This window comes from Dendrobates tinctorius, unplaced genomic scaffold (genome assembly GCF_039654945.1).
Source record: "Dendrobates tinctorius isolate UK_male_01 unplaced genomic scaffold, ASM3965494v1 ptg000065l, whole genome shotgun sequence".
Classification (NCBI taxonomy): Eukaryota; Metazoa; Chordata; class Amphibia; order Anura; family Dendrobatidae; genus Dendrobates; species Dendrobates tinctorius.
Genome location: NW_027361733.1, coordinates 32,999,075 through 33,022,914, shown reverse-complemented (window position 1 = coordinate 33,022,914; position 23,840 = coordinate 32,999,075). Strand labels below are relative to the sequence as shown.

At 41.6% G+C, this 23,840-nt stretch overlaps 1 protein-coding gene across 3 annotated transcripts in view; it reads right to left on the bottom strand.

The window, feature by feature from the left end:
* DIDO1 (death inducer-obliterator 1) overlaps nucleotides 1–23,840 on the bottom strand; it is a 74,569-nt gene that overhangs the window by 27,746 nt on the left and 22,983 nt on the right. For all 3 annotated transcript variants that reach the window (XM_073580920.1, XM_073580921.1, XM_073580922.1), the window contains 4 exons: nucleotides 17,399–18,137; nucleotides 16,631–16,943; nucleotides 15,943–16,233; nucleotides 10,595–10,817 (listed from right to left, as the gene is read on the bottom strand). In XM_073580920.1, the coding sequence (XP_073437021.1) occupies nucleotides 10,595–10,817; nucleotides 15,943–16,233; nucleotides 16,631–16,943; nucleotides 17,399–18,137 (1,566 nt within the window). The remainder of the gene's footprint in view (nucleotides 1–10,594; nucleotides 10,818–15,942; nucleotides 16,234–16,630; nucleotides 16,944–17,398; nucleotides 18,138–23,840) is intronic.

Here is a 23,840-nt window from a genome sequence, read left to right as displayed (position 1 = left end):
ATCTGTCAAGCATGGTGGAGGTAATGTGATGGTCTGGGGGTTGCTTTGGTGCTGGTATAGTGGGAGATTTGTACAAGGTAAAAGGGATTTTGAATAAGGAAGGCTATCACTCCATTTTGCAACGACCCAAAGCACACCTCCAAATTATGCAAGAACTATTTAGGGAAGAAGCAGGCAGCTGGTATTGTCTGTAATGGAGTGGCCAGCGCAGTTACCAGATCTCAACCCCATTGAGCTGTTGTGGGAGCAGCTTGACCGTATGGTTCGCAAAAAGTGCTCATCAAGCCAAACCAACTTCTGGGAGAGGCTTCTGTAAGCATGGGGTGAAATTTCTCCAGATTACTTCAGCAAATTAACTGCTAGAATGCCAAAGGTCTGCAATGCTGTAATTGCTGCAAAGGAAGCATTCTTTGACAAAAGCAAAGTTTGAAGGAGAAAATTATTTCAAATAAAAATCTTTTTTTCAAACCTTGTCAATGTCTGGACTAGATTTTAAATTCATTTGGCAACTCATTTGATCATAAAAGTATGAGTTTTCATGGAAAACACAAAATTGTCTGGGTGACCCCAAACTTTTGTACGGTAGTGTAATTCATAACTGAATGGTATTCATCCTGGTTAGTGGGTTGTTGGCCAATATACTATTCTTTGGTACACAGTTGTGTAACAATGAAGACTTGCAATCACTCGGCATTTACAGTACTATATAGCCATTTGGTGGAGTTGCTGCCTTCCTATCAATTATGCAAATTCCAAGATTTCTCCATTTTAATTCTTGAGACATTTATATATGACTTGGTCTCTTAAATCTACTAGTGTGAATTTCAAAAGAAAGACCATCTCCAAAAGGAACAGTGTCCATGTTCATTAAAAGGAATCTGTCACCTATTTTTTCGACTATCAGCTGCCGGCACCGCCATCAGGGGCTTATTTACAGCAGTCTGTAATGCTGTAGATAAAGCACCCGATGTAACCTGAAGAGAAGAAAAATGAGTTATATTCTACTCACCCAGGGGCGGTACGAGTCCGGTCTTGGTCCGATGGGTGTCGCTGTCCGGCGCCTCCCATCTTCTAACGGTGACGCGTCCTCTGCTTCCTGTCGTGGCTCTTGCGCAGGCGCACTGCTCTTCCCTGTTGTGGACAGAGCAGAGTCCTGCAGTGCGCAGGCGCCAGACCTCTCTGAGCTTTCCCGGCGCCTGCGCAGGAGCCACAACAGGAAGCAAAGAGGACGACACAGTTAGAAGATGGGAGGCGCCGGACCGCGACACCCATCGGACCAAGACCGGACCCGGACCGCCCCTGGGGGAATGGGTGAGTATAATATAACTCATTTTTCAGGTTACATCGGTGCCAGCTGAGAGTCGAAAAAATAGGAGAGATTCCCTTTAATGGAGATCTTGGCTCCACAATTCCAAAGATTGGCCGGTGTAGCCCTGCCTTGGAGGCATGCATGCGCGACAGATGTTCCATTCTTTGTCTATGGAACCTACTGTAGGACTGTACCCTAGACCTATAGACAATGAAAGGCTGAGCATGCGCTCTTTCACTCCATGTAGGATGGTCTGAAGACCCATTCTCAAGGTTCAAAATCCCAATCTAGAAATCGCTGGGAGTCCCAGTGGTCAAACTCCTATCAGCAAGTTATCCTCCAACTTATTGAGATTTGATATTTGGGGAACTAGATAAAAGGTAGACCATCTTGTGGTAACAGAAGAGGGCACAAGTATGCTTGAAACAAATTGCCCTATTCAAGCACAGTTCTGTTCATCCAAAAATAGTGTCACTTATGGCAACTTCACATTTTTTTTACAGCACAGTGTCTGGTTTGATTCAAAACTATAGCATCAAATGCAAATAGTGGTAAAAAGTAATTCAAAAGAATTGAAGATACGTTCATGGTTAGTTGTATGTAGTTACATGAAGTTACTACGCTTCAAAATCTTAAGGTACCCTCCCCATTCCAGATATAGATTTTGCTATATGGCTCTAAAGCTTAACATACTTTAAAGCACTTCTAGACCATGTCCTTGCATCCTTCAGACGGTATCAGAGCACACGCTTTCAGCCATGAACGGCAAAAGCCTTAACTGTGCTGGCTCTACACCACTTTGATTGAGGTCTTTCCGATGGCAGGCTTCTGTGGTTACTTGGCGTAAATGCATTTTTTTGGACATGGCTTCCCTATGACACACTATTGAAAGGTCTTCGGTCCTTTAGTTGTCCCATTCTGTGAGCTTCACAGTCGACCACTTCAGAGCTGCCTTTATACCTCTAATCTCACCAGAGGCTTAAAGGATCACCAGGTCAGCAATTCAGAGATATGTTGGAAAGAGACTTCACATGTCAATAACGCAGTTACTCAATCTTTCAGTAACCCTCATTTCTACAGTACATGCTTTATAAACCCATTAATAATTTTATTTCTATAGCGCCAACATATTCCGCAGCACTTTAACCCATTAGTATGACTTACATTATAGAACCCACTTATTAGAAGAGGTTGCATGCCCAAATCCTTTAATGTATTAAAAAAAAAAAAAACGCTTTCTATCACAAATTTCTGCAACAAATCTGTCACATTTGAACATATTGTTAATGGAACAAATACAAAAGGGCCTAAGAAAAAACAAACAAACTTCCCCTACTAGACACAAAAAAAAAAAAAAAATCTCCTATCCAGAGGATACATACCTGATGTTTGGACCCAGTTTTTCAAATAACAGGGCTCTGTAGGGCCTAACCTTGAATAAAGCAAAGGTTGCCCTCTGCTCCATTATTTGCAGGGTTGGAAGTCCAACAGTGAATGAGCCAATGCCAAACATGCACATCTGTGCTCAATTCAATTTCAAGTCTGAGAATACCCATTTCAAGTGTTGATTTGAAATCCTTTTCACAAAGTAAAAACATCCCAGCACAGGAATGTGATAAATTGTCATGGGTGAAGAGATACGTTTCTAAAAGGTTAGGAGGGGCCAAGGCGCTCATTCAGAGTTTGCTTGCACTAACGCAAGTTTCTTGACATACCAGATTAGAAAATCTTTGTAAATGCCAAAGTAACTGGATTATAGAACAGGTGAATCTGTTCCATCAATATGGTTTCCTGCTACTATATAAACTGAAGAGGCCATGGCCTTTTTATTTTAGGTCAGTGGTAAAATATATCTGGCTCTCATTAAGCATGTCTCAATTGGCAATAGCTGTCGACCTGCTGTAGAACCTGATCACATCTTTAGCTCTCTAAATTTGGGAGAGGGGGAAAATATCACCTGGTCTTCATGCTATGAATTTAATAGGAAGTATAGTGAATGATCCTAGCCTTAGTGATACTTCAATTTAAATTGTTTATGAATGTCAAAACGTGTCATAAGGAAACGTTACATTTTGATCTGTGGAATCCCTAAAATGATGAAATGCTATATGAAGAGGCAGCAGCTCTCAGCTGAGCACTGCTCTCCTCAGGCACTGAAGACGGAATGCTTTAGAAATCTGTTGCAGATGCAATATCTAAAACTACCAGATACGTCATTGGCATGTTACAAGTTTTAAACGTTTTGTGAAAGGACAGTTTCTCCATATTGATGAGCTAAAGTATAAAACATTTGTATCAAGGGCACCTGATGGCCATGTCTTTAACCTCCTCTGCATGGCTACTGTGGAGAATCAAGAGGTCATAGGGGCTGGTGGGAAAAGGCGTTTCCACGAAACATACTTACAGCGGACCTCCAGCAGTGGCATTTACCGCTGTGGATTTCATGGTGAAGTAGGTGCAGGCGAGGTACGCATTTCACCCTATGCATGTCAGAGTGATATTTGCACCAACTGCAGCATGAAATTAACATACTATTAAACTGAAACCCACAGCTCACCAATGTAAACTGAGGATATTTTTTTTTCTATAGAATGTGCAAGAGATTTCTAAAAATCTCATGCACTATGCGGGCACTCTAAAATGCAGCAGAAAATTGCACGCCACACCAAAATGTAGCTCCAGTCAAACAATACGCAAGCTTCTTTACTATTGGTCTAAATGAATGCTTTATAGCTGTCCTCGTCTATAAATTAGAAGAATTTTCGTAAAAAAAAACACTTTTTTTTTTTTTAAAGACTTCGGTTATGATGTGACACAGCATAGTAAGCAGCACTTCCCCACAGCAGGCATTTAGGTCACCAGCATTGCTGTGGCAAGGTGGATACATCTTTTCAGACTAACTTTTCTCCACAAAGGTTTAGATATAAACTATTTAAATACTGCTGTGGGGCTTTTAAGATCATCTAAACATCCTTCCGACTTGTCCACCAATGTGTTCACAAGATGACCACCAGATTGCTCCATGCCACTGTTGCCAGATATGGTAAATGTAGCATCAAAGCTTTTCATTGTTACTAGGAAATAAGAGGTTGATTGTGTAGTAGTTCCTGGGTAGCGCAGCACGAAAACAAGAATGCTGCCAAGAGAAATCCCCTTTAGGGTCTCCTATAATCTTCTTTGTTACTGAACGATTACGGTTTCAGAATTCATGTTCCAGAACTCTTATAATTTCCAGATGAGTACAGTCGGCAGCTTTCAAATGGGTCTTCACGCCACACTTTCCTTGGTGCGGATTTGCTGTTAACTTTACGATGAAATCTGATTTCCATGCATTGCAAAGAGCAAGAACTGATTCTACTTAGGATAGACGTGTTTGTAGGTTACAGTTTATTTCTGATTCAAGTGGAGCGAGTTTTTTTTTTTTTAAAAAAAAATGTTGTACTGTGAATTCAGCTTTACGTACGCCATGAAAAAAAAAACAAAAAACAAACAATACGATATGGTGACAACTACATTCATTTATGGCATATTAGCCTACACCTTGTGGTAGTGAGAACACTAAAATGGAGTAATATTACCACTCACAAGGCTGTGCTAAGTATACCTCAAGTCAGATAGCAGAAAGGCCGCTCTACTAAAAAATGGACAACTGACTTGTATGCCAATCTACATCTAGGCTTCCAGTCATACACCAAAGGGGCACAGCCATCCAGAGAGTTAAAAACTTGTTTTAATACCTGTATTCAGTTATTACAGTTACTAGCCTAACAGACTGCATAGTGCATATAAACTGACCACTGGGGTCATGAAGTCACAAAAGCCACACAAACGTGCTGGAGTAGTGTAGGTCTTGGACAGCTATAGACACACCCTGCTGGGGACTGATCCAGTGCAGGACTCCAATCCTGCTCTATTAGAACAGCCATGGTGAGGAAATGCAAGGATCTTTAGCGGAGCATCCGCTCAGGTGGTCCAGAACGGCAAGAGCCAGAGGTAGTCAATCACACCAACTTGAATATTTACATGAAAAAGGCACAAGGATGACTTGTCAGTGGGAATTTCGGCGTTCAGAAGACCTGTTGACCATTTATCACCAAGATGAGAAATGTTCTGTGTGGGAAAACATCTAAATCTGCATTTCTGAGCATCTTAGACATCTATGACATAAATGGATGAAGTATGGGCTTCTGACACCTTTGTATACAGATAAATGGAGCAAAACTCTATTGACTTATTATGGAAACGGCCCAGCATAGGTTCACGAGCATGACGAATCCTCCACCAAAACAGACTGAGGGCATATGTGCAGGTCTCATAGGAGAACTGCACTTTATCGGACATTTATGAGATTCTTTGGATTTGCCAAAAATGCCTGTGTTGGGAACACCCCTTTGATGCTCTGTACCAGTTTCTCTGTGATACTTGCCTCAATGAGGCGTCCCCTAGATGATGATGATAAGCACCTGAAGGAAGGGAAGTAGATTTTGTAGACGAGCTCATATTCTGCATTACTCACTCTAGTTGCAATCTCCAGTTTATCAACATAATTGGCTTGTATATTTTTTATTATTATTATATATCAGGTTGAGGAGGCAAATTTGCTTGGACACGTACAGTTGTCGAGTCCTAAACATAAATGTAGCCTAGTGATGCCCCAGCAGAAGAGGTTTTGGAAGTTGTGCTTTATACTGTGGGAATATTTTCTGTATAATTTTTAGGGCAGCAGTTATTAAACTGAACCTATAATCTTTATTTAAAAATATTATTTAGCTGCAGACGTGGTTGTAGTCTGCAGGTGAAGAGTGTTTTAGGCTATCTGCACACGTTGCAGATTTTGCCGCGGATCCGCAGCGTTTCTGGCCCTGCGGGTCTGCAGCAGAATCTGCTGCCTTGTACAGTACCATTTTACTCTATGTAAAATGGAATCCGCTGTGCACATGCTGCGGAATTTTCCACGCGGTTTTGCTGCGGTTTCAAATCCACAGAAAGAAATGACATGTCAATACCATCTCCTCCATTGTAGAGGTGATAAACCGCAGCCTAATCCGCAGGTCTTTTGACCTGCAATTTACCTGCGGATTTCACAAAATGCGCAGGGAGAAATCCGCAGCACCTAAAAACTACGTGTGCACATACCCTAAAACATGTTCAGCTGTCTAACAGGAAGTGCAGCTACAGTGAAAAGATGAAGTTATATTCTCATTGCAGACACTGCTTGCGGTCATCAGGGGAGATGGACACTGGGGCAGTATCTGTCATTGCTCACTATACAGGGAATGTGCTGCAGTCACTCTCCCTGCCCCTTCATCCAACAGCGCAGACTGTCAAAATGCAGGGTAAGTGATTACAGCGAGCACACTGTATAGTGAGTGATGACTGTTCACTGCCCGCTGCCACACAGTTGACTGGAAGCAGCAGTTGCTCTGAAATTTTATGTTTTTCATTTCTCAGTTTCACGCAGAGTTAAACAGAGTATGTTTAGAATGCTATGTATCTGCAGATTATCACTATCTGCACGTATTTTTCTTTTCTAGCCGTCATGTTTTTTTTAAGACATCAGTTGGCCAGTAGGAAAAAAAACACGTTTTGATAACTGGCTTCTTTTTGCGATCATGTAACAGACCCTAGTAAGCTTGCAACTCCTCCAATGTCAAAGCTGAAGATAATATCCTGCAATTTCAGAGAACCCTTTTTAGGACTTCCCAAAAGATAATGGAAATAGGTTAATGTTATTGCATTCCATATATGCAATATATTTGAGACTTTAGGGTATATGGCCAAGCTGACAAGCCCAGATATAACTGCTCGTCAGTGCTTTATGATCAGAAACACTTAAGTGTACCAACCCGTTACCTTCCAATGTCTTCCGACTTATCCACAGAACAGGATGGCTTCAATATTACGCAAGGGGAGACCACGTATTTCTCCAGATTTTGCTGCTTTGGTTGGAACGATGGTGGTCATGAAAAGAGCATGAATACACTCTTGCTCTGTTCCCAATGCAGTCAGAGAACAAACCGCCAGAATCAGGTCGTCCAGTATCTCCACCAGTTCTGGAGAGGCCCCCCAACCCCCCCCCCCCCACAAAAAAAAAGGCAATTCCCCCCCCCCCCCGTGCAGGAGATGTGCTTGTCCACAATGGAATTGATTGAAAGGTGATACGTATAATGAATGATACACAACAGTAGTTTGCTTTAACGAAAAAAATACTAATAAAACAAGACAAGTACATGTGCGGAGTAAAACTCATGTTGCAAATCGCAACAAGTTTTTTCTGGCTGGGAAGCATCACATTTGCCTTTGTAGTAATTTAGATAAATTCACAGTAGTTTAAAGGTTATGCACATCTTCGCACAAATTTTTTCTCTAATGTTGATGAACTTGCTAAAGCAAAGTTAAAGAGGCTATCTGGGACTTTAGAAAAAAGAGGCATGTAGTTGCTAACAGAGTCAACTACCTACCTGTTGTACCCGGCTCTAGTCATTGATTGCTCGTGCCAGAGATTCTGCTACTCCCTGTCAGCAGAGCAGCAGTTTCTCTTCCTGCTGACAGAACAGGGTTTACTAGTGTCATGCTGATTGACAGTGGACTCACACTGTTTAATTGGGGGAAGCTGTTTGTCAATCACCATAACTCCAGCAGTCTCGCCCTATCAACAGGAAGAGAAATTGCTGCTCTGCTGACAGGGAGTAGCAGAATCTCTGGCACGAGCAGTCAATGACCGGCGCCAGGTACAACAAGCAGCTCCTTGCCTCTGTTTGCAACTGCATGTCTTATATTTTTAAGTGCTGGATATCCCCTTTAAATGACTTTCTAGATATAGTCTTCATCAAGATTTCTGCCATTTTGCTGCTGCCTGTGTCTACAAGTCCTGCATCTCAATCATCTGCAAAAAATGTTATAAATGTCAATGTTACTACACTTAACAGCATTCTGCTCTCACCCCCCTCCCCCCACTTCGCAGAGATAGCAGGTAGAGGACTGCACACAGATCCGGACAAAGTAGATAGAGGAGAAAGCATGTAATGTTAGGGAAGGTGGTAGAAGGGGGAAAAATTCTACAGAAAGGAAGAAAGCACACAATGAGCAAATACGTGCACATGTGGTGATGAATGAGCTGAAGAAGACAGCAGTACCCTGGATATACAAAGACCTGCCATCCAGCCTATATTACTGATAGATTTTTCTCCTGAGACTGTCCCTAACATTTTGATCCGGCTGCAAACTGCAAGGAGTATAAAGGCAAGTGAGGATAAAGGGACAAAACACTGACTTGGTTGGAATAAGTGATTTTTCATTGCCTTTAAGTAATAAAATTGCACAAAGGTGCACATAACCTTTAAATTATTGGAAAAAAAAAATAGTGCCATAATGAGTTCGGTTATAACAGCCTTATTCACAAATCTCTTACTATCACATCAGGGGGGTCATCACAACATGGAAACTATTACTAATCATTAGTTATCTAGTCCCAAAGTGTGACATCACATGTTGCAGCTGTAAGGGTAAGCACACAAGGTGTCTTTTGGACTCTGGTGTACCCCCATCGTTTTTGTTATTAAAAGGATACTGCAGGAAAGCGCCACAAGCTATTTCCTTGATAAGGAGCGTCTTTTGCGATGTCGCCACTGCCTTTTTATTATTCTTCAATAAATAAAATGGCGGCAGGCACCATAAAAATGGTCAGGTCAGTTCTTTTAACCACTTCATGGCTTTTGAAACCTTTTAGTAGTTAAAAGAAGTTACAAAAGATGAAACATGTACACAAGCAGGCAGTTTGTACATTATGTGGAGTCATGAGCGAGCGTGCTCAGATAATGTGTTATCCGAGCACGCTCATGTCCTAATCAAGTATTTTTAGCAGCCTAACAGGTAATCCCTGCACATGTTGCGTCTAACAACCGCAAGACATTCAGCAGAGGCAACTTGTGCATTTTTTCGAGAACGCCAAAAATACTCGATTAGGACACAATCGAGCTCAGGTAACCCCTTATCCGAGCATGCTTACTCATCACTAATTGTGTATGGACTTAAAGTCTTCCTTCAACCTTAATAACTGTTGCTATGTATACATATTTTTGGCTTTTTTTGTACCTCTTTTTCAGATGATTTCCCAGTGGAAAATACCTGAAAGAGACTTTTCAGATAACACTAGGTCAGCCCAGCTAAGGTATCTTACAGTGGTGGTGCACAGTTATTGTGCCTGAGCCATCACATGCTGTTACTGTCTGGGGTCAAAATGCGGATCCTGTACAAATTGAAAAATGCTTATTTTGTTTGCTTAAAAAAAATAAATAAAAATAATACAGAACAGCAGAGCAAGTCTTCTAGAAGTCAGATTGCCAACACACTGTTTCTTAATCACGGTAGGGAACGGTGTGTAAAAATAAGATTTCACATGAAGGTGCAATAAATTGTTTTAATTTTTTTTGCCGAAACATTGACAATAGTGCCATCACTTACCTGTACTGTGGTCTGCTGAAAACTGAAGAGATCTTCGTTTGACTTGCTTAGGTTGCATTAAACAAATATTTCACATGAGGTTAAATAAACAAGCTTCGCTAATTTTGGTGCAAAGCATTCGAACCTCAAAAGAGTAAGACCTCAATTAGGCAACCATGATGTATCCACATTTTAGATTATGCTGTTGTTGTTCGAGTCCCCTCAATAACATGGGTACCAATATAGCCACATCAGGGCTGTCTGCATGAGGCCTAAACAGAACTCTGAGATTCGGGAACAGAACGAGGAAGTCGCTGTTCAGTGGTATGTCAGCTAGGTATTTTGGATGCTAGCACAGGTAAAATGTATTTTTATGGTCATGGATGTCACAAATCTTATTGACTTTTCATTTGGAAGACAACGTGGATGTTAACCTTACGCTGACTGATAGAGTGAAATTTCTCATTCTTGTTTAAGCCACTGGAATAAGATGTCCGTAAGAATAGAGATTGGACTCTTTAACCAAGTTGGTTAACCCTTTGCTCGGTTCTGCATGCTTTTCAATAACCCTACAAAATCTTAAGAGCAGAAAGTTACCCAAGCTGGTTTATAAATTACATTGACTTTTAGCCATCACGGGTTCAATACTTACCCTTATTTCTATTGCCTATATTATCACTACCTGAAACCAATAGTTTATAGGACAGTTGTATGGGGGAAGATTGTGGTATGTTAATTATTGTGCTGTTTAGATTACCAGCCGTATGAAACCATGTATAAAGACGATGCATATGTGTTCAGGGTGTTGGCAGTGTGAGGGGAGAACTCCTATGTGATACATACATTTGTAAAACAGTGTAGACGAAACGGCAGCAGTCTTTTCTGGCTTTACTGCAATGTAATTATGGTCGCTCTCCCAGGAAGGCGCGCCGCCACCACTTTCCATTTTCGGCCCACTGCTGGTTTCTTCTTCCATTCTTGGTATCATCACTAGGACTTTCTTCATTACAGCATCCATCTTCTCAGAGACTGCAGATTTCTGTATAACTGGAGGGTTTGGCGAAATCTGTCCAACAAGCAAAATTATAATAAGTTGCAGAAACAGCAACAAGATTTAGCTTTAAAAAAGAAAAATACTAATAGCATATTAGGAGCAAAGAAAGCAAATAATTTTAAAAGAGGAAGGGGGAGGCTTTACACTTATGAGAACAGCTGCGGGTTTTGCCTCGAGCGCATCATAGTGTGTGTTGTGCGTATTATACACATACATATTACACACATGTGCCGTATTTTTCAGAATGTAAGACACACTTTTTTCCTCACAAAATGTGGAGGAAAATGGGGGGGTGTCTTATAGTCCGGATGTACCAACTGTGGTGGGGAGGTGGGGGAGCGGCTTCGGCGGAGCAGCGGGTCACAGAGGCAGGAGCTGGCGGCTCAAGCTAACTCCAGTGTCCGCTGCTAAAGAGAAATGAATATGCACTGCATTCCACGCCCATGGGTGTGGAGGGCAATGAATATTTGTTTCTTTCTGGCATCCTGGTATGATTGGCCCCATCAGAAAAGATTTTTTTTTTTAAAAAACCACACATTACACTTATCCATTAGGGATAAGTTTTTAATTCTGCTGGCTTTGACTCTGATATGTCATATATTATATTAAATTGCTTTGTTTCTGAAACTTTTTGATATCTGGCAGAGACAAAACTTACAGTCATGTGTGGATTACATGTGCCTTTGATGCGCTTCCGCAGGACTTTTATTTTGTTTGCCTGTGGATTTTTCACATCTAATGCCAGTCTATGAGGGAAAACTGCACACGAAACACGGAGTACCCGTACAAGAGACTGGCGTGTTGCAAAATTTTTAAGAACTGCACCTAATATCAGTTTGTGCAGCGCAAAAAAAAAAAAAAAACAGTGGCCATGAGATTTCTTTAAATCCTATCCGCTTTGCTGGAGCTGTAAGATGCGTGTTTTTTGGAGATTTTTTTTGCACTGCAAAAATATGTGGCATTAGAAACTCGTTATACAACTTCAAGAGTCAAAGTCCATTTAATTTTTTTGTTTTATAAATCAGTAGTACACATGAATTGAAAATAAGTAACTTAGTAATAGATCTTATCAGATAAATCTGCTTCTTTGTCTGCCAGATCATCATTTAGCAAACTTCTCAGTTCTGCGGTAAAATCTGTATTCAGTACAGAGACAGAAGATAATAATTACTACGGACACAATTCTATATAGGGGGAGCTCCTTCCTCCTCATGCCCTTCCAATCAAGATAGGAGATGAGAGCTGCTACTGGGCAGATTCTATCTTCTCCTGTCTCAGGAATGGGAGAGTGTCTTCACTGATTACAGATTTTACCGCAGAACTGAGAATTTTGATAAATTATCAATTTTGGCAGGGAAAAAAAGCAGATCTCTCTGACAATATATCTTACAAAGTTGCTTATTTTCATGTGTACTATTGGTTTATGAAGTAAAAATTACAACAACAGTTATGCTTTAAACTACTAAATCAGTCACCAGGTTTTTGCTTCCCTATGTAAGAGCACCATGATGTAGGGGCAGAGACCCCAATTCCGGCCTTGTATCACGTACTGTTGCTGCTTTCTGAATGCTGAGCTCTATATAACCCTGCCCACACCTCTGACTGGCAGCTTTCTGTGTACACTGTGCATAGGCTGCTGCTGGAAGCAGATGATGGCGGAGTATCACAGCCATTATCTGCCAGGAAAGATGCGAACTCTGCCTCTTAACTTGCAACAAACAGGATTTTGTATAACATTTTCATTCTTCAAAGTTATTCACAGCGAAGTATAGTCAAAAATAGCAACAATTTTACCACTGTAAAAATTGTGTACATAAAAAAAAGCCATTACTAACATTAACATGAAGGCTATGGACACTTTTTAAATGCTTTACTTCTTGCCTAAAAATCATTTAGCAATCTGCAGATTAGAGTTCAGTAGGTAATCAAAGATTGCTCTGTATTTATTTATCCCTTTCTTCTCCCGAATGATGGGGTGATTCATTGAATCAAAGAACACCTTCTGTTTAGAATGATTGGAGAGGAGAGCCCTCAAAGTGTCCATAGATTTCAATGCTTTCCACAGAGATCAAATCAATTGAAAACAACTACAATGTTCATACATATAGGTCAGTGAACAAACTCCCAGATGCCATAAAGGAACTCACAAATTTATGCCATACTAGGCTGCAACCACAAATGTAGTGTCTGTGGCAGCTCTCCCTGATTTTATTTGAGCCAAAAGTTAGGAGTGAATCCAGCAGGGCATTATCCATCAAACCCAAGAAAAACAGCAGAACTGCCTAAATGGGTGCAAATCTACCCCAAGGAAGCTGTCAAAGCTTTCCATCAAAGACATAAAAATCCAGAAGTACACAGTACATCCAAAATAGTGAAAAAGTACCAATCTTTATTCACCAACACTGGATATGTTTCCGCTCCCTCTAGGAGCCTTAATACAGCAGTCACTGCTTGAGAAAGGATCCATAGAGAGCTGAAACATAGCTGGTCCTGGTGAATAAAGGATTCTTGCTTTTCAATATTTTTGATGTGATGCCTACTTTTTAGGAGATATATATCTTGCAGTAACTTGGTTTCAAAACACATTTTTATTACTCACAGAAAACAGGTAAATGCAGATTCACTTGCTCTGCTTAGTTCCAGTCATGTCTAATTCTTAAAGGGAATATGTCAGCTGATGCATGCTGCCCATACTGTGACCAGTCTGTACAACTAGTCAATATTGCGGCTGCTATCAAAAGCATGTTTTTCTCCGAAACGCCGAAGCGTTTCAGCGACAAACATATGGCAGAGATTGTACGGCCAGTGGCTGATACATGCTGTCCACGGTTTCGGCAGCATCTATAACAAGCTGACAGGTTCCCTTTAACGCTACCTGTTCTTAAAGGGGGGCGCCAGGGGGCGGTCCGGGTCCGATGGGCGTTTCCCATCGCGGCGCCTGCGTACTGCTCTGCCCTTGCTGACCAGGTCAAACGCCTGCGCACTGCAGTACTCTGCCTTCAACAGGGCAGAGCAGTACGCCTGCGCCGGAGCTGCGACAGGAAGAAAAGAAGAGGACGTCAACGCTGGAAGATGGAAGGCGCCAGACCGGAACGCAACACCGATCGGACCGCCCCTGGGTGAGTATAATCTAACTCGTTTTTCTTCTCTTTCAGGTTACATCGGGGGCTTATCTACAGCATTACAGAAAGCTGTAGATAAGCCCCTGATGGCGGTGGCCGCAACTTGTATGCGAAAAAATAGGTGACAGATTCCCTTTAGGGTATGTGCATACGCTGCGGATTCTGCAGCGGATCCGCAGCGGATTTGGCCGCTGCGGTGTACAGTAGCATTCAAACCTATGGAAAAAAAAAAACACCTGTGCAGAATTTTCTGCACGGATTTGCTGTGGTTTCAAAACCACAGAAAGAATTGACATGTCAATTCTTTCTGCGGATTCCGCTGCGGTTTGCCATCTCCTCCATTGTGGAGATGAAAAACCGCAGGGCAAAACCGCAGGGCTTTTGACCTGCAGATTTACCTGCGGATTTTACAAAATCCGCGCGGCCAAATCCGCAGAGCATTCCGCAGCGTGTGCACATACCCTTAAAGAGGACTTTTTACCAGTTTGAGCATGTTAATCTGGCCACATCATGGAATAGTTTCTGCAGAGCTGAATGAAACAGAAGTTTTAATTTTCAAACCGGTGAAAGGCCCCCTTTAAGAACAGGTAGAGTTAAGAATTAGACATGCCCCAAACTAAGATCAAGCGAAACTTGAGTTGGGCAAAAGTAGCAACCATATTTTTAAATGCTCTTTTACTGTGAGTAATAAAAATGAGTTTTGAAGCAAAGTTAGGCCGGTTTCACATTAGCGCATTTTATGCGCACGCACGGCCGGGGGTAGCTCCGCCCCCGAGCCGGCTCTCTGCCCGGCGTGCCCGCCCCTTCCTTGTAGCGCCGCCTCCTAGCGGACAGCGGCGCCTGCGATCGGCGCACCCTATCTTTAGCATAGGGTGCGCCGATCGTGCGCAGGCCGGGCGCTAGTTGCGCTTTGACCTGCGCTGCGCACTTTTGACGGTGCGCCGTGCGCGCCAAAATCGAACTTTTCGGATTTTGGCGCGCACGGCGCACCGTCATAAGTGCGCAGCGCAGGTCAAAGCGCAACTAGCGCACGGCCTGCGCACGATCGGCGCACCCTATGCTAAAGATAGGGTGCGCCGATCGCAGGCGCCGCTGTCCGCTAGGAGGCGGCGCTACAAGGAAGGGGCGGGCACGCCGGGCAGAGAGCCGGCTCGGGGGCGGAGCTACCCCCGGCCGTGCGTGCGCATAAAATGCGCTAATGTGAAACCGGCCTTACTGCAGTTATTTCACTATTTTGGATTTTCTCTTGCAATTGTTATTTATAGACTAAGAAGCAATACCTTGGATGATTTTGAAAGGCTGGATACTAGATTTGTGAAAAGCCTGGTTGTCTGATTTTGAACCAAGTTTATTTCCCAGCAAGTCAGGACATATAAACTAAGATATAAACCTGCGTAGTGTTACCATCATCTGTGGTTGTGAGACATTTTTACTAACTTTGTGTTAATAATTGGGTTTCCCAAATTTATAGTCGAATACTGCAATCAATTTTCAAGCCAGTATTCTTAACAGATCCACAATCAGCCCAAACCATTAATACTAGCAGTCAAACTGAAAGAGGATTTCTATGGCAGTTGTGATTGGCTTTGAAGAAAATAGGGTATGTGCTCCTGCATTGGTGGGACGAATCTCCAAAATGGTTAGCACTTTGATGTATAAATAATTAAGGGACAGTTTCTGTATGTGACTTATTGTAGAGGTTTGGTCCTTACTCCATTTTACCACTGATCTACAAAGCGCTAAGATTAAGAATAAATCCATGAAAATAATTCATAACTTGAAATCTCACATTAAGTCTGTCTAATTTGTGAAATATAACAAATTCATTCCACCAAGACAGAGATACGACTAATATGAGATATTATTTCATGCGTTTAATGCCACAGGACCTGCACCGCCACAGTTTTACAGCAGTAATATAGACAGGGATATGTGACCATATTATTACTGGGTAAAGCTAATATTAAGTATAACAGAAGATTCCTATACAGCATAGTTAAGAAGATAGCCCTTACCTGAGTCTTAGGTGCTGGCTTCTTCTCCAATTTTACCTTAACCTTCTCCTTAGGCTTGCCTTCTTTGCTTGAGCTAAGGGATTTTATTGCGGCTGCAGCGTGCTTGAGTATGCAATCATGACCGCAATATACAGAGTCAGGAAGGGCACTGTTCACACACCCCGGTCCGATGCACTTGGCCTTGGCAACTTCTGGAGATTCTGACAATTCAGTAGGCATAGTAACTTCATGGGAAACCTTGGCGATATCCAACACTGCTTCAGGCTGAGTGACAGACACTGGATCGGCTACCTGTAATCAGATTGTAGTTGATAAGGCAAATAATGTCATGGAGAGAAAAGTTTTGTAGACACAATGTAACAGTGTCACATATAGGTCTTATTACTAGGGGTAATTGAACTATAATTGCTTTCCTAAACATTATTTAAACCGCTATGTAGTCGCAGGATGGCATTACAGGGACTCACAGCAGTGACTCACACCACATGCTAAATGTCTAAACACAATCACACAATACTGCCAAACGTTATTTGTGTAGTTATACAATAGAAGTACACCATGTACAAGAAAATTTAATGTATATTAGGTGTATAAATTAAGGATGTTTGTGTAAAGTAACATTTAGGAAGAAGCTGGTAGTACACTCTGCTGTATTATTTCAGCTAAACAAGGATCAAAACATTCTTACCGGATGAAAAATCTTCAGCTTCTTCTTGCCACTGGGGTGTGCAGCTTTCTCAATTCTGCCTTTGATACCCTGATTGGGTGCACAGTGGTCCACAGTCCCCACACTGGTAACGTCGGATACACAAGGAACTGGTTCACTAATTTTCTGTGTGTGCTCGCCTTCTGCTCCACTTTCCTCATTTTCCTGTAAAATGGTGCAGTTGGGGCAGATATAATCCTCACCCTCCTTCTCCAGTAGTCGGCCGCGGCCTTCAGAGATTCCAACACAATCTCCGTGAAACCACTCTTCACATCTGTCACAGCAAATCATGAACCTGCATAAAAAATAAATAAGCATTACTCTAATGACAAGGAGTTTTAAGGCAACCAAATCCGCCTCCGAATCCGCCTCCGAACTCTAACAAATACTAAAGTAGCTGAATCAACACAGTGACTATTTATCACTGCTGTAAAGCTTGTCCGTTTTAAGTCAAGTATCAGTCGTGGATAAGCATGCATCCAGATGTTTCACTATTGTTTATGACATACTATAAGAAGCAATTTCTAGTTTCTACCATCTGTTTTTGTACAAATTAATGAAAGTGAATCCACGCGCCCCCTCCACGCACATTTTAACTTATTTTGTTAGTATAAACTCTAATTTGCTCTAATATTTAATTCCACTTATCACACCTGTATTTCTGCTGCAGTATATATATCCATCGCATAATGTGTATATATGACACGCATACATGCCAAATGTGTTTGAAAAAAAACAAAACAAACATACCTGTTGTTGTGAGGTTTCCGACATATACAGTATAGTGTGTTAGGGTCATAGATCTCAGCTTCAGGTCTACTTTTAGGGGAGACATTTTTTTCCCATTTCTGATCTTGTACGTGCTCTGGACTAAGCGGTTCCTGCTTTATAGGAGTGGTCTGAGTTTGCTGCTGGAGAGCTGCACGATTTGCACTCCTAGTGCGGACAGTGCACTCTGAAACGTTTGGATTGGCAGTGCTGAAGGTGTGCACACTAACACTTTCACCTGCAGAGTGGTCACTGCGCTGGCTCCTTAGTTTGTTCTGAAGCTCCTTCAGAGTCATCCCATCACTGTCATCAGAACTGTCATCCTCTTCTTTCTTAACCTGGGTTTTAGAAGAGACTCCCCTAGTCTTGGAATCAGGGGTGCTCTCAACACTGCCTTCTGATGCGGTTTCAGCATCAGTTACTGGACACGACCTATCACTAGAATCTTCCAGATTGCTTTTCCTCCCTCGATTTCTTCTGACTGTTGTAAGGAACTCTTCCACCCTCTCAGTGCGCTTTGGCTGGCGCCCGCTGCGTCGTAGGGAGGGTGTGTTTTGCAGCTGGGTGCAGTCTGCAGTGTCCATTTCCGTATCACTGAATATTTCACGTTTTGCAATTGTTGTTTTACGAAAACCCCACGTTTTCTTAAACTCCTTGCTTGTTGGCTTAATAGATCTCAGCACATCTTCACTAATGTGTTCTTTGTCATCAGAAATAGAAGCTATTATGATAAAAAAAAAAGAAGACATTAAGGGTTAAACCCTTAAGTATACAAGAATCCTGAGCTAATGATGTGGGCATTTAAAAGAGCTGTTCCACCATTACATTTTAGTATAAAAGTATGGCACAGTAAGCACCCCCTATATTCAAATAACTTCCTAATAAAATACGCCTTTTAATCTGTATTCATTGTCACCATGTTAACACTAAATCAGGAGTGGGGAATTTTTTTTTCTGCCAAGGGCCATTTAGATATTTATGGCATCCTTAGGGGGCCGTACAAATTGTGCAATAACTCCGCCCACACAGTACATCCTGACGCTTGCACTGGTGTCAGGACTAATGATGAGCGAACGTGCTCGGATAAGGTGTTATCCGAGCATGCCTGTGTGCCGACAGTGTCTTCACCGTGCTCGAAAAAGACGTTTTAGTCCCAGCAGCTACATGTCTTGCAGCTGTTAGGCAATCCCTGCATGTGTTTCAGATGTCTAAGGGTCCCGTTACACTAAACGACGCACCAGTGATCCCGACAACGATATGACCTGGTCAGGATCGCTGATGCGTCGCTACATGATCGCTGGTCAGCTCTCGAACAGGCAGACTCACCAGCGATCAGGACCAGCGAGGACGCTGGTAACCAGGGTAAATAGAGGGTAACTAAGCGCGCGTTGCTTAGTTACCCGCTATTTACCCTGGATACCAGCTCCCAGCGTGTCTGCTTACAGACGTGCCACACACAGCGAGATCGTGAAGTACCCCTAACAGGTGCGAGACATTCAACCATGGGGATTCAAACATATTTTTTGAGCATGCCGAAGACACTCGGTTAGCTCTATCTGAGCACATTCACTTATCACTAGTCCTAATGTAGTTTGAGTATTAAAATGCTAACTCACCACTGCTCTCTTCGGTGTCCAGTGCCGTTGTTCTCCTTTTCTGAGTGACGTCACGGCTCTGCAGACGCCTCTGGGTCATGCTGCGCTATGTGACCGTGGACTGACTTTTTTTGCAATACAAGTCTAAGCAGCGTCAGAACAAGACTTCATAGGCTTACAAAGTATCAGTGACTTCCAGCTAAGGCCTCTTTCACACTTCCGTTTTTGACCATCAGTCAAAATCCGCCAGGTTTTGAAAAAAACGGATCCGCCATTTATTTTTTTGCGGATCCCTTTTTTTCCCCATTGAGTTGCATTACTGGCAGATTTTGACGGATGGCCATTCGTTGGATCCGTTTTTGTGAGGACCCGCCAAATTTTTTTCATCCGCCGGCATGCCTGGACGGACCCGGCAATGTTTTTTTTTTCTTGTTGGATCCGCATTTTCCAGTACGCATGCCCGGAGAAAGGAAGTCAGGGAGAAAATTAACCCTGAAATCCTTTCTGGAGGACGAAAAAAATTCTCTCTCAGTTAGGAACGGATCCGCTTTTCCGCCTTTTTGGCGGATTTTAACTGACACAAAAAACTGAAGTGTGAATGAGGCCTAATGCATACACTGTAGAATGAGCCAGCAGGTCTCATTTGTGGTGACGTCACTAAGAATAGCAGAGTAAAGGTGCTGGACACCGGAGAAAGCGGCAATAGGCAAGTAAATTAAACTCACTATATTACATGAACATATACACTCATTTAATGAATAAAAATCCTTCTTCAATGGCTGCAGGTGGATTTAAGACATCTACAGTGATCCAGGAGGAAAAGTAGCAGTGTACAGGATAACTACACAATTTGTTTGGGGTTTTGTAGAAAGAAGTTTACTATATGCTACATCTCAGCAGACAGCCCGCAATCGTAAGATTTACCTGTGATATTGAGGGGAAACCAAGGTTTAAAGCGGTGTTCCCACAATGAGAATTTGGTGATTTTTTTTTTATGTTGCAGATTTTCTGTAGCATTTCTTCACTTAGCTAAATTATGTTATTCAATTTTTTAATGACTTTTATAGCATTTTTGATGCAGTGATTTTTGTCTCTTTGGCAAGTCATGTTTTAAATTAGGGTAAGCTACTCTTTCGGATCCTGGTATTTGGCTTTGACAATTTTATTATTACAGTCATGAGAATTTTCAGCATCTAATGTAAGTCTACAGTTATGGTCATACGTTGTGTTTTTGCAGCTTTTTTATGCTAAGTTTAAGCTGCTTACAAAAAAGTTTTTTTTGCCAGGTTACATTTGTCTTTTGTGCATGCTAAAGTATAATGCATAAAAAAATTCAAAGTACTACAAAAATGCAAAGTACTACATCTAGGCAATAAAAATGAAAAAAGCATATACAGAATGGGAGGAATAGGGCTAAGCAACAGCACATGTGAAAAAGACTTGGGTATACTAATAGATCAGACAGAATATGAGTCAACAGTGTGATGCAGCAGCAAAAGAGGCAAAGGCAATTCTAGGATGTATTAACAGAAGCACACAGTCTAGATCACGTGAAGTCATTATTGCCCTCTACTCCTCTTTGGTCAGACCTCATCTGGAATACTGTGTCCAGTTTTGGGCACCACATTTTAAAAAAGACATCAACAAACTGGAGCAAGTTCAGAAAAGAGAAACCAGAATGGTGACCGGTCTGCAAACCCTGTCTTATGAGGAAAGGTTACAGGATTTGGGAATGCTTAGCTTGCAGAAGAGAAGACTGAGAGGAGACTTAATAGCTGTCTACAAATATCTCAAGGGTTGTCACATTGTAGAAGGATCATCTTTATTCTCATTTGCACAAGGAAAGACTAGGAGCAATGGGATGAAACTGAATGGGAGGAGACACAGATTAGATGTTAGAAAAAACTTTTTGAGTTAGAGTGATCAATGATTGGAACAGGCTGTCACGAGAGGTGGTGAGTTCTCCTTCAATAGAAGTCTTCAAACAGAGGCTGGACAGACATCTGTCTGGGATGATTTAGCGAATCCTGCTTTTGTGCAGGGGGTTGGACCAGATGGCCCAGGAGGTCCCTTCCAACTCTACGATTCTATGATAAATTCGGATTACACTTCATCAGGCTTTGGCACCAAAAAAATGCAGCAAAACCCGGTAACTTTGTTTCTTGCAGTCTCAATTGCTTTTAATGGGTGAAAAACGGTGCAAACACACTGAATAAAGTGACATCTTGCAAAATTGCAGCTCTTTGACAAAACAGTCAGGAAAACAAACCAACGTGTGTGCAAGAGATTTCTGAAATCTCAGACTTTGCTGGTACAGTGAAAAGGAGCTGAAAATTTGCATAAAAACTGCTGAAAAAAAGCAACGTGTGAACATAGCCTATAGGGGACTGAACATGAAGTTCAGGCTGCAGATCTCGGACTTCCTCGTCATGTTCATTTTCAACAGGAGGTGGAGACAGTGATGCTAGCGCTGATTGGGCACCGGGGGCATTCACAGCCCTGGGGCCGTAAGTGCAGGTACCGCTGGAATGGAACCGGCACAGGAGGAGAGTATAGGTTTGCTTAGTTTATCGGGTCAGAACATTTAGTTTAATTAGTTTAAAAATCTGAAAGTCATATTTATACCAATGTACATAAAAAAATACATTGGGAGGCAAGCTCCTTAAGGAAATTCTCTGGTGCCGCTCATGTCCAAACAGGTATTGTGCCTGTGTGTTATTCTAAAGGCTAGCACAGTAACAAAATACCTGCCAGCTGTGCCTACCACTACCTGGCATTCACCTGTGGACACAACCTCAATAGTGCCTCTCACATCAGGATTTGAAGTGAGACGTGTTAGAGAACTTCTTTAACTGTTAATTATATTACTGGTATCTCAATACATGCCAGTACAAATCAAGATTAGAATTACTGTAGTAAGTTAAAAAAAATAATTGTGGCTAATGTTCTGTGCCTTTTATGCTGAAATGGTACTGGAGCTTCTTGTTTCCTAAATTCATTTACATATGTGGGAAGCCTGCAAGATATATTATGGTTGTTAAGCACTCTGCTATTAAAGTGAACCTGTCAGCTGCCCTAGCTTTGTTAGACCTCCACCATGTGTGTTTCGCACCTCTTTTTTTTTTTTTTTGCATTCTTTCACTGTTTAGCTGATTAAATGTAAAAGTAACTAAGTCCTGCATTCATTTTGTAAATCAGTGGGTGTCTAGACAGAGGTAGAGGTCCAAAGAATTCATGTCTCTGGTCCATCTCACCATGTAAACAAGCCCCCATAGGTGTGAATGACATGTTTGTAAGAGGGACCTCACTGCCAGCTCTTTGCAAATCTAGGAGCTGGCTGAGATCAGCCTCACTGCTACTTCCCTAGGCATGGCACAGATGAAGCCGAACTGTACATTTAACCTCATTATGCATTTCCAAGGAGGCAGAAAGTCACATGCATGTGTGAGATTTGCAAAGATATCCCTCTAACAAATCATGTCACTCACGCCCACAGAAGCTTACTTGAGAGGGAGGACTGGTCTGTAGAAATAAACACTGGGGCATGTCTTTAGACTTCCATGCATAATAAAAATTGCAATGGTATATAATAGGAGCAAAAACTGGTTACTTTTAACCTGGTGATAGGTTTTATTTAAATAGGTTTAACATCCTCTTAACTACACTATGTTCAGAGGGTGCCTTTTAAAAAAAAAAATATAAATATATATACAGCTCTGGCAAAAATTAAGAGACCACCACATCAAAACCCTGTCATGTGCAGCCCATTCTCCAGAGCTTAACCCCATTGAAAACCTCTGGAATGTAATCAAGACGATGATGGATAGTCACAAGCCATCAAACAAAGAAGAACTACTTACATTTTTGCGCCAGAAGCAGTGTGAAAGACTGGTGGCAAGCATGCCATGACGCAAGAAAGCTGTGATTAAAAAATCATGTCTTTTCCACAAAATATTGATTTCTGAAATTTTCCTGAGTTAAATCATCAGTATTGTTGTTTCTAAGTGATTATGAACTTGTTTTCTTTGCATTATTTGAGGTCTGAAAGCACTTTTTTTTTTTTAATTTTGACCATTTTTCGTTGTCAGAAAAAAAAATTACAACTTTTTTCCTTGGAAATTGAGAGAAATGTTGTCAAAACTTTGTAGACTAAAAGAACAATTTACATTTTACTCAAAAATATACCTATAAATAGAAAAATCAGACAAACTGAACATTTGAAAGTGGACTTAATTTTTGCCAGAGCTGTATGTATGTATAAACATTATTTATATATATACACACACATACAGAGCAATATGTGAGCGCATGCCATAGGCTGCGAGAAAGACAACCATGATATGCCACGGACTCCCTTACCCCCAACCCTGTACCCCATCCATCGTCCCTTCAGTCCCCACCCATTATGCCCACAGTCCCTACTGGACACATGATTTGGCAAAACTAATGTTTATTTGGTCCTGCCAATAAAGCTTATTTGAATTGAATTATATATATATATATATATATATATATATATATATATATATATATATATATATATATATATACACACACACACAGATACATACATACACACACACACACACATAATATATAAATCTATCTATTTCCATGAAACCCTGGATTCTTTGGAGGGCTGTGGAGTCGGTAAGCCAAACCACATACTCCTCAATTTCCCTGACTCCCCAGCACTGGTCACTACTGAGCATGCACAAAGAGCAGCACAGATTCATCCCAACTAAAAGCCGAAATCCTTACATCAGGAACAGAACAAACAGGACATTTCAAAACTTTTCCTAATTCTTATGAAAACATACTGTACATTA